This window comes from Pinus tabuliformis, chromosome 3_2 (assembly GCF_031772625.1).
Source record: "Pinus tabuliformis cultivar Carrire ecotype Pingquan chromosome 3_2, CPIR1, whole genome shotgun sequence".
Classification (NCBI taxonomy): domain Eukaryota; kingdom Viridiplantae; phylum Streptophyta; class Pinopsida; order Pinales; family Pinaceae; genus Pinus; species Pinus tabuliformis.
In genome coordinates, this window is record NC_142302.1 from 1116952761 (window position 1) to 1116969887 (window position 17127).

General features: G+C 37.4%; 1 protein-coding gene across 2 annotated transcripts in view; it reads right to left on the minus strand.

Annotated features, from left to right (window-relative positions):
* LOC149184582 (phosphatidate cytidylyltransferase 1-like) overlaps positions 1 to 17127 on the minus strand; it is a 177796-nt gene that overhangs the window by 95683 nt on the left and 64986 nt on the right. For both annotated transcript variants that reach the window (XM_089417620.1, XM_089417619.1), the window contains exons 6-8: positions 8228 to 8384; positions 7836 to 7883; positions 7633 to 7719 (exon numbers count right to left, since the gene is read on the minus strand). In XM_089417620.1, coding sequence (XP_089273746.1) covers positions 7633 to 7719; positions 7836 to 7883; positions 8228 to 8384 — 292 coding nt within the window. The remainder of the gene's footprint in view (positions 1 to 7632; positions 7720 to 7835; positions 7884 to 8227; positions 8385 to 17127) is intronic.

Sequence of the window (17127 nt, forward strand, 5' to 3'; positions counted from 1 at the left end):
CATCATGAAGCTCCAAGACATGAAAATTATCCAAACATCCAAATTCATTCCATGCTCCAAAAATTCATCCTCCAAGAAGGATAGCGAAAATCTTTAAAGAGATACTAGTTCCAAATCCAAGTGATGATGCTAAAATGAATTCACATCACTTGTATTTATACACTTCTAATGAGGTTGTTTTAACTAATTAGACCCACTTTAGCCACTACAATAAAATAATGTGCAAAATAGTTAACTTTTGGTGACAAGCCCACCAAACTAGCTCATAAACAAAAGAATAAGCCTCTTAAGAGGTCGAATAATGAATAGTGCATGTCGTTGGGCCTTGGAAGAGGCCTAATGGAGTCCAAATGTGCCCATAATGTGTAAGTTGAACTCCCAAAAGCAGTGAACAAGGGGTTGGCCCCTTGTAATAACCTGTGGTGCTCCAAATGACATGTGGGGGCACACAAGTGTCCTCATGGGTCTCCAAACAAATCAAAGATGCCTGTAGATCGCCTGCAAGGGCTAGGATGATGGTGTAGGTGATGCCACATCATCGTGCAAGTCCTGGATCATCTGCCAAGTGTATGGTGCAACTCTAGGGCCAGCTGGGCATGATGGATCAGGTGCATCTTCCTCGTCCAATAAGTGAACCACGAGCAATCTCTGAATGGTTATGGGGATCCATGGAGTGTTGTCTGCTGCTGTGGAGGCCCATGGCTCTCTACACACACCCTACATGTGCCAATGTAGCCCTCTAGGGTCAGGACCCTGTATAGGGAGACCAAACCCAAATGGAAACCACCTGCAATCCTACATAAGATCCAATGCGTCCTCGTGCCTTCCAGCACACCAAGTCATTAAAGAAATCAAGTAAAAGAGTTTATAAACCATGGATAACAAGTGAGCACTTCATAATGGCATGCCCTTCCATAGTGGGCTTTGGCATGTGCTAATGTCTCCCAGCTCCAAATAGGGTTAACCAAGCATCCTATTAGGTGGTTTCTACCTCTAAAGGGGGTGGTATGTCCGTGGTACATCCTTCAAATGGTGGTGTCATGTGGCATAATGATGGAATGGAGTAGGGAATGAAAGGAGGCAACCTGGATCACATGTCATGGTACAAAAGTAGCTAATAAAAGGGAAGCCCACACTTTGGGTAAATAAATGCGTATGAGGGAGCAATCGTGTTGCCTGAGTTACCCCGACCTTAATCTTTCTGCCCTTCTTCATATGCCTCTTGCCTTTTTATGATTTTCCTTGGTTAACTGCTCGGGGCTCTAGGTAATGAGAGCATGATGCGTAAAGTATAGCAGTGGATACCCCCTTATAAGGTGGGCCAGTTCATCACCCACCGGGGATTGGGACAATCATGGGTTCCTGAATGATAAAGGAGGCTCATCAAGGGCCATGTAGGAACCAGGGTGATGGCCATGGAATGGGGTAGAGCTCATGTCATGGCTTTTTCCCACGTGCTAAATGATTTTGTCCCGACCATCTTTTGCATTTTATGATACAATTTCCTATTTAATGTGGCCAATTATGCTTTTTCCTTTTCTTTTAGTTGCATCAACCTTCGGGCATCATTCCAAGCCTGACCCAAGATGTGGGGCAAGGGGAGGGGGTGGCTGACCCTATGTGGACCCAGGTGGGAGGAGAGATGATTGGGGGTGTAATGAGCGGAAGGGGAGTAATATACGCAAATCGGGGAGCAGGACCACGCAACAAAAATTAGAGTTTTCCATGTAGTACCATCCCTAAAACCAATAGGTCAGTAAAAGAGATCCCACAGGACTAGGGTGCAAGGTTACCATCCCAAAAGAGACCTAGGGGACAAGAGCATGGACCTAGACCACTCTTTCTACCGAATCCCCCCATTAATCCATGCCCAAAGTTTCCATGATAAATAAACTAGAATATTCAATTACCAAATAACAAGGCATACCTTTAGGTTTGGGAGGCCCACCTTCAAACATATGATCATGACAGATGGATGAGGGACCACATGGTTGGCTCAAGTGGCAGAGAAATGACACATTGAGCTAGTTGGTGGTTGTGAGGGGTTGTTGGCTGCCGACTGAGGACCATCATGGAGAAAAAAATTCTCCTAGGGATATCACCCACAAAATGGTGGCTAACAGATACCAAGCCCTAGTTGTCATGTATCAATGTTGATTGTATAGGCCATGATCCCTGGTATGGAAGCCCTAGACTATTGTATTAAAGATTTGTAATATAACGAAGTTGGGTTGAAAATTGTGTATTGTGCACTAGTTGATTCACTGTTGTGTTTATTCTACTATGCAAAGTAGAAGTGTTGTGGCATTTGAGTGTGTTTGTGTTTGAAATTTTAAGACCCAAACCAGATTCTTCAGTGTCTTGGAAATTCAACATAGAATAGTTTGGACTAGGATCTTGTCACCGATTACCTTCTTTAAACAAGAAACATGGAAGACTGGATGTACACATGAAGATGGAGGCAACTCCAATTTGTAAGCCATACTTCTAATCTCTTGCAACACCCTATACAAGCCCTAATACCTCAATGTTAATTTATTGTCCTCCTTTGGTTGCTTGAGGGACATTTATTTATATGTTTGTAGTCTCACGAACACCCAATCCCCCACTTCAAATTCCCTTTCAATGTAATGTTAATCTACTTGTTCTTTCATCCTATTATGTGCCATAACCAAGTTGTCCTTCAATAGTTTGAGAACCTCTTTATGGTGTCGTATGCAGTCCTTTATTGTTGGAGCCTTCATAGTCCCTTTCAAGGTTGATGTGATGGATGGAGAATGATATCCATGAAGTGCCATAAATGGCGACATTTTGGATGAAATATGGAAGGATGTGTTGTAGCACCATTTTTTCAAGACAACCATTTGACCCATCGTGTTTGTTTATCAGATGCAAAGCAACGTAGATAGTCATGACAACATGGTAGCCATGACTTGAGTGGAGGATGAAAGACTATAGAAGTTGAAAGGAACATCTACTCACATAAAGAATTCTACAAACCTCCCTCATCACAATGAAGATGCATTGCCATCCAATCTTCTATAGAATACAAGATTTGGACATATTAACTATGATAGCCTTCATTTATTGAAAAAATGGTGTTTTTGGTTTGCTTACTATCCCTCGGAAACTAAAGAAGTGTGATGCTTGTATCCTTGGATAACAAAGCAAACAACCCTTTCATCATTCCACTTCCAGAGCATGTAGAAAACTTGAACTAATACACATTGATTTATGTGGCCCCATGCCTATTCTATCTACTAATAGCAATAAATATATGATGACTTTTATTAATGATTACACCATGATGTGTTGGGTGTACATGTTGAAAGATAAATCTAAAGCTTTTGAAACCTTTAAAAATTTTCATGTATGGATTCAAAATGAAGCACAACCACATATTGGCTCTCTTCATGCTGATAATCAAGGAGAATATACCTCCTAATGAATTTGAAAACTATCTTTCAAACATGGGATTGTTAAATTTCCAATATCAGCCCAGATTTAAATATGCCTCAACAATTATTTATACCCATAAAATTAATAAATTAAAATCTAAATTGTTAGAAAATAATATAACTGGTATTTATCTTCTGCAATAATAATTTGCAGCGAAAAAATAAAAGTAGAGAAATCAATAACATCACAACAGTAGGTATACGGCCATTTCCTTCCTTAAAATTCTCAGGAAAATCTAGGCCTAGACCTACACAGAAAAATGCACTGTTGGAACCTATATGTCGGCCCCACTAGGAAAATCAGCCCAAGGAATTCGGCCCAAAAAAAAATTGACCTCCTGAAGAATTCGGCCCTATAGAAACTCGACCTTTGGAACCAGCAAATCAGCCCTCGCTTTTCCTCCTCATATGACCTCTACACACTCAAGGAAGTCAGCCCACTAGATAAATCGGCCTCCTCTGCGCTTCAGCTACTTGGCCCCTCGGTTTCCTGAACTCAGCCTGCTGGAATTACTCCATAAAGTTTCCTACACTTTTCCTCCCTTCTCTTCAGTATAGCTAAGCCTCTCGCTTTGGAGAAAATTTGTCACTCCCTTTGACAAAATTGCTCTCTCAATGTTGTGTAGTTGTGTTTTATCTTCACTTCTCCATTAGGCTTCTTTTATAACTTCATTAAGCTAAATCCCTAACCCTAATCTCCAAAGTGGTTGACAGTTGAGATTAGATTTCGCCTCGCTTGAGATCAATGGTTGAGATCATATCTAAGTCACTTAAATAATTTTATTATTTATCCTTAGTACTTTGGCTTAATAGTCCACAATAATTAATTGACTTTAATTATTGTATTTTTCCTAAGTTAGACTTAGGAAAGAAGTCATAAATCACTTACTCCACCAAGCAAGCACCTAAAGAGGCAATCAACCATCTTCTACATGCTAAGACACCAAGCTCATGTAGAAAACCTTCTGAAGCTACCAAGAACTTCAATAGGGAAACATCACATCACAGTTCCCTGTAATCCCTAATAGAATGGTGTAGCTGAAAGAATGAACAGGATTATCTTGAATATGGGTTGCTCCATGTTGTTTTTCAAAACTGTAAGGTTGATGTTTTGGGTTGATGCAGTTCTATGTATAGTATATGTGAAAAACAAATGTCCATCTCATGCTCTTAGAAATAAGAATCCTTATGAAATGTAGTATGGCCACATTCCTTCAATAAGGCATCTTAGGCTGTCTTTGGTTCCACCTACTCTGCCTTGATTCCTAAGGAGCAAAGAAAAACAAGCTTGATGCAAGGAGTCAAAAGTGCATCTTCTTGGGTTATTCAAATACCACCAATGCATATCGTCTTTACAAAGAGGTAAACAAGAAATTTATTTTTTCCAGAGATGTAATTTTTCTTGAATCTTCCAAGATTGACAAACCTATTGAGTCGCGATGTCATCATTTCAATAGATTCACTCACGTAAAGACATCATGAATTCGATGATGATATTCCACATCTTGAAGGATGGATCCCATCTTGGATCAAACTCTGAAATCTCATCTTGAAGAACCATCTCCCCCTCATGATGTCACGACCACTTCGTCAAATCGGGAAGATCCTTTGAATGATGTGATTAAGAGGATTGGAAGGTTGAATCTTGATGCAACCCCATCTTAATCATTGGATCAACCTGGACCATCTCAAAAAGGACCCCCAAAATGACTCATCAAAATACTTGAAACTGTTCATTGTAATGAGGTCGGAAAGACAGGAATTAAAGGTTCCACCAAACAAGATGGAGGTGATGTAGATAATTTTGATTCAATTGATATAGATGATATGAATGTTTCATATGTTTGTGAATTAAATTTATCTACAAAATTTGTACCAACTTCCTTTTAAAAAGTTGTTTCTTGCGATGAGTAGAAAGAAACAATGCAGAAAGAGTATGATGCTCTCATGAATGGAACATGGAAGTGGGTCGACCATGCATTCGAAATCAAACCAACTGGCTGCAAATGCATCTATAAGAACAAGCACAAATCAAATGGCTCACTTGAAAAGCACAAAGCAAGGCTCATGGCAAAAGGATTTGCACAAAAAAGTGTTTATTATGAAGAAACTTTTGACCCCATAGCGAAAAGCGCCACCATTCAAACTCTCCTTGCCTTGGCAAAGCAAAAAGAATGGAAAGTTCAACAAATGGATGTGAAGACTGCTTTCTTGAATGGAGACCTGAAAGAGAATGTCTTCATGTCTCAACCAGAAGGTTGTATTATGGACAAGAACAAGAAGTATGTTAACTCATCAAATCACTATGTGGCCTGAAACAAGCACCGCAAACCTGGTATGAAGAGTTAACTAAGCATCTTCTAAAATTGAATTCCAAACACTTTAATCTTGATGATGCAACTATGTTTACCAAGAAAGTCAGAAAAATTGTTGTATATCTTGTAGTGTATGGAAATGATCTGTTGATGACAAGGAACAATGAGAACTATATTTCATCCATAAATAAAGAATTGAAGAAGGGATTTCACATGACAGATTTGAGACAATTGTACTACTACTTGGGCATTGAACTGACACAATATCCAAAGTACATATGCATCTCCCAAAAGAAATATATTGAATAATTTAACAGGTTTGGCATGCCTGAATGCAACCCTTTGTCTTCTCCGATGGAACAAAATTTGCAGCTCACATTAAAAGAAGTAAATGAATTTCATGATGCAACCAAGTATAGACAACTTGTGGTAAGTCTTATCTACCTCACCAAAACCAGACCAAATATTTCATTTTTGTTCGGATTCTTTTCGAATTTATGCAAAATCCCTGTGAAGGACATTGGTCTGCTGCAAAAAGAGTTTTGAAATATTTGAAGGAAACTCAAGATTTTGGACTCAAGTATTCTAAGGTGGATGACTTCAATTTGATTGGATGTTCTGATTCATACTTTCATGGGGATAGAAATGGGTGTCGACTTCAGGCTATCTCATGAGTCTTGGATCAGCAACTGTCCCCTGGAGGTCACACAAACAGTCGGTTCCAGCGAATTTCATGACAGAGGCAAAATATGTGCCAGTTGTTGAAGCAACAAAAGAGATTGTGTGGCTCAAGAAAATACTTGAAGATTTGCAACAAAACAAGTGAATTCTACTCGTCTTCTAATTGGCAATACCGTTGGAATCAAGTTGGCCAAGAATCTCAGATTCCATGATCAAACTAAACACATCAACACAAAGTATCATTTGATTCAATATCACGTACAGGCCAAGACAATTCATTTGAGACATTATTCCACAGATAACCAAATTGTGGACCTCTTCACCAAAGCATTCGGATGAGAAAAGTTTGAAAAGATCAAAATGATGCTTGGCTCACAAAAAACCCTTCAGCTTAAGGGAAGGAATGTTGGACACATAATCCTTTAGGAATATCATGTCTTTGTAAATAATTTATAAATAATAGGTATGTAGACGAAATGAACAAGTCATGAGGAAGAACAAGAGTCCCTCGTAGCAGATGAAAAGATAGACACACTCTTGTATATATGCAAAGTTTAAGTTAATGAAAAATCAATGGTGGAGTTATTCCATCATCCTGACATACTGTAATTAAAAGAGATACTGATATATATATATATATATATATATAGAGAGAGAGAGAGAGAGAGAGAGAGAGAACCCCAAGGATTAGCCCAATTGGTTGAACCATCCACCCAATGCATTTTGCCAACTGGTAGGCCATCAGCCATAGGTTCAAATCCAATCGAGTCCTTCAGGGTCACCAGCCACTATTGTGGCTGGCGGTTGAGCCACCCTCCATCCAGATATTCCAAGGAAGGGGAGGGATCCCACAAGATTTCTCTTGAAAAGGATAGACAGACATATTTCATCAATGACATCCCCTAAGATGTGCCCTCCCTCACCCAACCCCATGTGTAACTTATTCCTCTGTGCTGCTTCTGTTGGAATAAAACCGTGAAAAGTGACTATACTGGAAACAGAAAAGAATACAAGTCAAGTAAAACAAGAAACAACCAATTGTACATCTCTTCTCAAACATAAAAATAAATTGCCCTAGAGAAAATAATCACCCTTATTTTCCTATCATGGCATACATGGCACAATCCAAATAGTACCAGGAAAATTAAAAAAGGAGATAGGGTATGATGATATGTTACCCATGAAGGCACCCAGCCTTCTAAAGAGTAGTGCTTGGGCTTGAACATGGGGCCAGGATCACAAGATAACCATCCCGTTGACAAATCCTACATATCCATCATGAAAAATTCAGGGACATTCCTTATCCTTTATGGGAGGCAAGACATTGAACATTAAGAATTGAACAAAAAAGAAACAATTCAATGCACAACTTCAGTGTCACCTTTCGTGGGCATGTTAACCACTGAAAACGCCCCAGCAGATTTGCCAGCTAAACAAAACAAGCATCCAAAGTTCTTAATTAGAAATATGCAAACACAATTCTCCATTGAAGCATTATCATGTTGCATATGTCAGTCTTTTCTAAGTAATTTTTGGGCTTGCTTATTCCAAAATGGGGAAAACTTTTAAAAGAATCTTGAGAAAAAAGAGAAAGTCTATTATGCATTTTCATGTATCCATTTTCAGTACAAGACTGAATACCAAAGGAAACTAACAAAATCACTGGCATGACCTTTGTCTATATAAGATTTGTACTAGATAGCATAGCACATGCACTTATACATGCTTTATATATGTGAAAAACATTTAATCAGAAAAGAATAAGGTAACAACCAGGAAGGCTGAAATTATGGTAGTAACAGATGCTCCGATGAAGCCCTCCCAAGTCTTCTTTGGAGACAATTTGATTAATGGTGTTCGACCAAAAAAAAACCCACAAAAGTAGGCACCAATATCATTAATGACAATCAGAAATGCTGGTAATAGAAACCTACAACAAAACAGAGTAAGAATTTTAGAATAAATATACATTCAATTATACAGCATGGTAAACAACAGTATATGACAGTCTAGGCCAAGAAAACAAAGAACTTCCATCTCTAGACATACAACTAGGGAAATTTTCTGGGATAAGGAAACATTGATAATAAAATGCCCTCTACGCTTATTTCCAGTGAAGATCAAACAGATAAAAATGCTCCTTGATTGCTCTTTTTGCACACTATGGATATAAAAGAGGCTATTTCAAGTGACCATAATGCCTTTGAGATAGAAAGTTCCCAAGCAAGGCCAGGAAGGCCATATGCTAATACTCCAAAATCTGGGCACTTGAATTATAAACCATGATGACTAGTGTCAAGGCCATATGCTAATATTCCAAAATATGGCACTTAAATTATAAACAACGAGGAATAGTTTGACTAGGAAGATTTCAAACAATGGATCATAGAGTTCAGATTGATCATGAGCTTACGAAGAAGGAAAAATAAGCTCCTGGATAACAACACTGCTTTGGCTAATGAGAAAACATTGTTTTTCAATACTTGGATGGAAGCTATCTGTGAAACATAATATTGGAGTAGATGTTGAAATCTCTTTAGCGAATATTTGGTGATGTTCTTTTTCATTCATTCTATGCTTACCTTTATTCTATAATTCAAGGATTAGAAAAAAGAAATAGTTAGAGTGCTGGCAGTGGGGTCTGTCCCCTTGGAACAAAGGAAAAGATGATAAGGGAAGATTGTCTGAAGCTATGGCCTCATATGTGTGAGCTTTTAAAGGATTTTTAGTGATGCTTCTTGTGAAAACCTGGTAAGGCAATAGTCATGATTTACGTAAAAAGCATGTCCATTGGAACCAAAATACAACAATTATACGGCTTTGTGCAGAGGTACAGAAAATATGAGAAAACAATATGATGGGTAACATATATACAAGGGTAAAAAATGTAAAATTTGAAACAGTCCCATAAAGAAAATGAATAAGGGAAAAAGAAAATTAATTTAGGGATTAATATGATTATACACTTCAAATGTTTATAGAATTCCTCCTAATTGAAGCATTGACCAAGAGTGCAATGTCTATATATATATATATATATATATATATAGATTCCAAAGAAAACCTCATGGAGAAACCCAAGGGATGCTTCCCCACATTTGTGGATGGCATGCCTATTAAACCTCTCAACATCAAGTAGTGCACCTCACCCAAAGGGATTCAAACCAAGCACCTGCTAGCACAGGACTAGGCAAAATACCCAACAACATTTATGACAACCAGGAAATGTTTCATATATATGGAGAATGGAATCTCAAAGCAGTCACAAGATGAACTGTGACCATATAATCATAGGAAATTCATTCATCCAAAAACTACACTAGTACAATGCCCCTTCCAAGAATTCTGATAAAAAAATAACAGTCCGCAATTTTATAATTGGCTTCAAAAGGTCCTTCAACCTACTAAAATACACTTTTAAAAACCAGCCGTTTCGACTCCAAGTTGGTCTGAGTCATCACCCAACCGGGTCGACTCGGCCTTTGAACCGGACCAGCCAGCCGGGTTGCTACCGAGCCGGCCAAGTTGGCTAATGACTCGGCCGGCTCGGTAACAGCAGCCAGTCAAGTCACTTCAGCAGCATTTTTTTTTTAAATTTCATTTTTGGGGACTCCCTGGGCTTCCCTGTCTGACTCATGGGCTTCCCTTTCTAACTCTGATCCAGAGATTGAGCCAGATGATGTTGGCTCCTCTAGCAGTAGCCAGTAGTACTGGTCACAATTTACTTTTGTTGTAGAGGCCATTTCTAGCCTCCTTGGTTATGTTTTTTGTTTTGATCTCTATATCATCATCATGTATGTATTGGACAGTGCACTGGATGCCATTTTGATATAATGGATATATTCATGAGCCTACTTTGATCATATGTTGTCTTCTATCTATATTCTAATGTTGTGTGTTTGGAAACATGAATGAAAATCTTTAAAATTATGTTTTTTATTAAAAAATAAATATTTAATGTATTTTTTACAACGGCCGAGTCATTGAAATCGAGTTAGCCGAGTTGATACCGAGTCAGAGTTGGAGTCGACCCTCGGCCGAGTTGGAGTCGGAGTCAGAGTTTTAAAACATTGCTAAAACATGTTCTTCGACCAATAGGGCCTTCTCCATTAAGTCTTAATACATTCGAGGCTTCTGGATCCTCAACTCTTCATATACCCCTGATTCAACATTTTAACTTGATTTATAAATAGATTACCAATGTTGCGAACATCGAGATTAGGATTAAATCGGTGAAGGTCTGAAATCGGAAAAAAATCGTAAAAATCGGGATAAATTCGGTAGATATCGACAAAATTAAAAAGAATAAAAATACAAAAATCAAGATTTTTTTCGAAAAAATCGGGATTTAATCGTGATTTTTTCAAAATGAAAAAATCGCCGATTTATTCGGCCAATTTAATTGTTTTAGGCAAAAAATCGCGATTTTTGCAACAATGTAGATTACAATGCCCTCTTAATCGTAAACAACCCTATAAAAGTTAAATGACAATGAAAAATAGCTTCTATGACAGTAACTTGATATAATTATTAATTACTCTTGAAATCAAATTCCATAGTCCTAAGAGTGCTTGCTCTCCCTCCTTGCTATAGAATTTCAATTTCTACATCAAGAATGATCTCTAATGCTTCTTGTCCAATTGGTGCATATGCAATGACTAATGAATTGTGTCATTGGTTTCACAGTTATCTTCTATTTTTACAATCACTGCAGCTAATACAAAATGTTGTTTCAAATTGACCGATTCCATATTCGGCATTTAGTTATTTATGGAGTGGACAATTGTATCGAAAGTTAATTGAAAGGGATGACATAACGTGAAGGATGTGAATGAGGACAACCATAAAAACAAATGGAGAAAGATAACAATGATGAGATTGGAAAGAGTAATGGTTGAGATAGAGGACAAAGATGAGGAAAATAAAAAGAAATAATTACGAGTAGAGATTAGCAGAAGCACAGTTGACTCAAATAAAAAGCGATAAAATCTAGGTTAAAGATAAAAATACAGGAAAAAAATGATGCAATTGGAAGGAGAGAATGCAATAAAGATATGATAAATGAGAGAACAAGCAATGGCAAGATAGAAGCACAATACACTTGGTGTTTTCTAGCATTCGTCAATTTAAGAATTGGATGAAAATGGGTTTAAGAGCGATTACAAGCTACAAGAAATTTCAAGAGAGATGGATTCAAATTCCAATGGCACACTTCTCTAGCCAGAGATCACCACATGCAGCCCACTGATGGTATCCAGAAAAGTACCTAAATCTTCACCATACAAGTCTGCCTCCTTGAAAATTTTCTACCTAGATGCTTTTTGAAATACACATTTAATTCTCTCCCGATAAGAATCCCAAGAAAACATTTAAACTCCCTTGTCAAATCCTCAATACTTCTACTCCCTTTCATGTTGCAAGCCCTTTTAATCTTGATCATCTATGAACTTTATTCAGAACCCATATTAACACCTATATTCTCCTCAACAGTGATGGAACTAAGAGGAACCGATGATCTATCTTCCTTGTCAACATGCATCATCCATTTCTTCCCAAGAGTTCAAGCTAAAGGCGTCAAAGATTCATCCTCCACCATAGGATAACACTATAACACTGTAGGTAACTACTAATCACGTATCATCCTCACGATATTTCCCTGCTGAAGAAATAACTCGTTCCTTTTCAGACCCTTCCTTGTCATCAAATGATTAATAAATATGCTACACATTCAAGCACAAGGCAAGCCACGGCAGTATAACTCAGAATACAAATCAAAGATATTTACTATTCAACTAATCTGTGAGCATTATATCATTAATCATGTATACAAGTATAGTTATGTCTAACCCAAGGGGTTAGATCAATCAATTGTTGCCAATGTTGCTAGATATTTGGCTAGTTTCATGCCAAATGATGGATATCATCCACAACTGTAGGGAAGCATCCCTTAGGTTTCCCTACCAGGTTTTCCTTGGAATAAATACCATAGTTATGCCTAACATTTGACTAAGAACATAGATATTCTCCCCCACAATCCTCCAGCTAATCATGTTTAGAATGAAAATGCTACAAAATGCTCCCCAATTGTATCTATGATGGGATGCACATTGGATAAAATTGCTATGAAAGAGCTCCCCATTAAACAACTTCTAACTAGGTCAACTAATGCAAACCACACTCAATTTCCTCCTTGAGACAATGGAGCACAATCAGTTTCACGACTCATAATTTCATTGTCCATGCATGAAACTAAAATTGTGGAATAACAACAAATATAGATCTTGGTCATATTGTCGCTCAAATTGTACAAGCACCGCGACAACGGCTCAAGGCAAGGGTTGTCACTCTGATCCCCACCCACTCCATTCTAGTTGTCTCCCAACAGCAGGCTATGGGGGGTAGTCCCTATGGAAATAAGATGATGAAAGACAAGTTGGGAACCAACTTGTCCGGGAGACACAGTTGAGTGGCCTAGCTACTTGGTTAAATTTAACAAGACTTAAGGATTTAATTAGATTTAGAAATGAGACCAATGCCTTATGGAGTCAAAATTCTTGCTTATTACAAATTAAGACCAAGTAATCGGATGGACAACCACTGCTTAAATGATTGACTAACCTATATGCTATGCAAATCCTAAGATCTAGGTGTAATGCAAGGATCTTGGTTACTTTTAAATTATATGCCTAGTCTAAATGGAACCTCCCTCTTAACTGTTTTGAGACCAGTCTTTAGAGTAGGTTGTGGGATGGAAGCCAACAGGAAGCAAGTAGAGGCTTGATTAACGATACCTCCCCCTGTGTTCCAACCACTCAGTGTCTCTGGCGCTGTAGAGACTGTGGCTCTGACCACTGCAAGGTCACTGTGTTAACCACTAGAAAGGTGTTGAATCCCTCAAGCTAGGTGAGAAAGGGTGGCCCTAGAGGTCTATCAACCAAGCTTATGCTTGGAGGTAAATTATTAGTGCAAGCTAAGCCTAGGATGCTTATGCAATGAAATGGGTGAGTGGGTCTTGAGTTAAGATTGTTTATGTTCTTTAAGTACTTGATGTTAATTACCTTATAACATGAGTACTTAATGATGAATTGAAAGACAATCTTAAAAATAGACAAGTGCTTAACGATACAACTGTCAATGTTAAACAACAAATCAATCCACAAGATGCTTAGAACAAATATCTAATTCAAAAATGATTACTTGAGACCATTTAAGATATGCCAATGACCAATGTTAAGAGATGCTCACTTAGAATGATAACCAATGAAACTTAAGATGCCAAATGCTTAAGATAGACAACAAAGATATCAAAGCCTCTTAAGATTATGATCTTTAATTTAGAACAATTATCTAATGATTTCTCAACAATGCTTCAATTAGATGCTAAACACAAAGATGCCAATTAGATCTTAATGCTCAAATAACTTAAACCATTAATGAGATTAGAGGATTTAAAGCTTAGATGTTTGAGTGATTTTAGTGCCAAGTTAACAAATTTTTCAAATCTAACACAAAACAAGCAATTGTTAGAACTTAACAACATAAACCACCATGAGCCAATTTAACCATAAAAGAGCTACTTATGATGAAGTATAGGACAGCAGTGACTATGTCACTTCAAATCAAGAAATTAACAAGCATATGAAACTGAAAATGACCAATGAATAGCCTAATGATTTGCCAATTGATAAAATAACTTTGCCAATGTAAATTGATGAACTTTTAGCCCTCTTAAGATGTAATATTCAGAAAATATCAAATCTGATTATGCCTTTTATGTAGAGATATCAGCCACTAGAAATTAGAGATCTATGCCCAAAAATTGATGCCCAAGATGTCTAAAAGCTATGATAATATGCTAGAAAACCACACCAAATCAATTTTATGTCATTTAGAATGCTTTTTTCAGATTTATATCAGATCTGATCTATTCAGTTATGCAGAGATATTCCAGCAAGCAAATGACTAGATCTAAGCTAGATATTCAATGCCCAAGTAGCCAAAACACTAGCAAAATTTTACCATGAAATTATTAGGGTGTTTAGACCACTTAGATATGATTTTAGGGCTTTTAATTCACTGTTATGAAATGAATATGACAGTTGAAGCAAAACAGTGATAAAGTGAGGGTTTAGAGAGAAAACCCTAGGTCGAAGGCCTCGTAGCACACTTGCCTATAATGCCAAACTTTCTCCAATAATTATGCCACCTGAAAACACAAATTTTGAGCTAATTTTCTCTGCAAAACACACCAATCTTCAGTCCAAAAAAATTCAGAGATGAGCAGAGAGAAAATTAGGGCCAAGGAGGGCTAGCACTAGGCCCAATAGGGCTAGCGTTGGGCTAGAAAAGGCCTAGAAGGCCTAGCAGCTAGGGATTGAGGCTAAGGAAGGGCTGAAACAGGTCAAAAGGAGGGCCAAAAGGGAGAGTGAAGGCTTGGAAGGGAGGTCGAGGGGAGGACGGAGGAAATTGAGGGTAGGAGAGGGCTTGAAAGCCCACGACAAGCGCCTTAGGGCAGTCGTCTAGGGTCAAGTAGGGGGTTCAGTAGGAGAGGGCTTGAAAGCCCACGACAAGCCCCTTAGGGCAGTCATCTAGGGACACAAGTAGGGGGTTCGAGGCCTTCTAGGCCCACGTCAAGGCCAAAAAAGGCCTTCAACCCTCAATGCAAGGCCAAGGGAGGGAGTCGAGGCCCTTAGGGGCTTACGGCCAGCCTCAATGAGGCTAAAAACAATGACGTTGGGCCCACAAAGGGTGATGCAGAGGCTTAGGAGGAAGACATTGACCTTGGAGAGGGTAGATCTAGGCCTTGGAGCCCTAAATCTTTGAAACCCTTGCTCCAAAAACTAATTTGCTTCATATCTACAATTTGCTTCAGATTATCTTCAATAGTTGGCCCTGCATAAATTTTGGAGACTAGATCTCACCCTCAAGGGCCTAGATCTAGCTCTAATCCAGCTCTTCTCACTTGATTTCCCCTGCAAAAATAAATTTATAAATACCCAAAACCCCAATTTAAAAAAATAATAATAATAATAATTTACAAAATATATTAAACAAATTTTTTTACAAATGTACAAATATAGAATGCTTTTACAAGGAATTTTGAGAAATAAATTTTCAAGGATTTTTTGATAAATCGCTAAGTATACTTTGGAAAATAAATGCAAGCTACAGCCTCAGCGAAGTTTAGATAAACCATAAAAATATTTGAAGCCCAAAAAAGATCAACCTATGTCCACGGTTTGTGAACTTGGAGCCCAAGGACTGGGGAACCTGCAAACACTATATAAGTCTTCACGTATAAACCTTAGAACAACAATGAATCAGATTATCTAAGATAAGCCCAACACTTATCAATAGAGTGTTCTTATCATCTACAATGAAATGACTATTTAATTAAAATTTAAACACAATATAGGAATGCCCGTACTCAACACATACAACAAATCAGTAGATAATAAACACCATGAACTGCACCCCAAAGTCTTTATTATGATTCAAAAAAAGTACCCAACGAGATAGTAGCGTTACATCAGCTTTTCTACAGAATTTTCTCAACCAAACATCAAATGACTTGAGACACAAACGACTCCTAATTTATAGATAAATTCTCCAAGTGGAAAAATAACGCCTAGTTGCATTGATCCTCATCAAAATAATCTCGGCTGTCGAAAAATATTTGATCATCTTTAAATCTCCACCATTGACAATATTTATTTTTGAGGAATTTTCGAATTTCTCATTTAACCCATTTTTTATTTTTTATTAGCTCAAAACTAATTATTTTGAGCTAATTTCCTCAAAAAATAGACTGACTAATTCACCAAGTTCCAAGGGTCCAATTTTTCTGGAAATTTCCAATATTCCCTTGGTGGGGGACCCTCCAAAACCATTGAAAAATATTTATTTTTGAGGAATTTTCGAATTTCTCATTTAACCCATTTTTATTAGCTCAAAAATAATTATTTTGAGCTAATTTCCTCAAAAATTTGACTTTGACTTATCCACCAAGTTCCAAGAGTCCAATTTTTCTTGAAATTTCCAAAATTCCATTGATGGGGGACCTCTAAAAATTAATTCCTTTGATACCCACGAATTTTTCCACTTGGAAAATTTAATTTCTCTAAGACTTTAATTTTGACTCTAGTTAATTAAACTTTTGGCTGGGGATTTTAATTTATTTTTTGTCAGAAAATTTAATTAATTGACATTTGAAGGGATTAATAATTTTTCCACCCGCTAATATTTTATCCATGGTTTCTAAGTATGAAGGACCATGCACTAAAATATTTTTTACATAAGATAATTACATTTTGTTGGAAATAATACTGAGAGGGGGGGTGAATCAGTATTATCAGATCAATAATTTAATTTTCCAAATAGATTTGTATATGCTACTTCAGCTAAGTAAACTAGCGTGTATACGCGACTATACTTAAGGCAACCAGCGTGTATGCAGAGAACTTTTGATTTACCCAATTTATCATGCATTGAACTTTAACCAGTATATTAGAAATTTATTAGACAGTGCAGTAAAAGCAAAATAAAGCATCACACATAAGAAACACACAAGAACACCAAGATATAAGGTGGAACCCAATGTGGGTAAAAACCACCTGCTATTGTCGTCTCTGTCTTCCTTTAATAATAAGAAAATATGTTTACAATTTTGTACT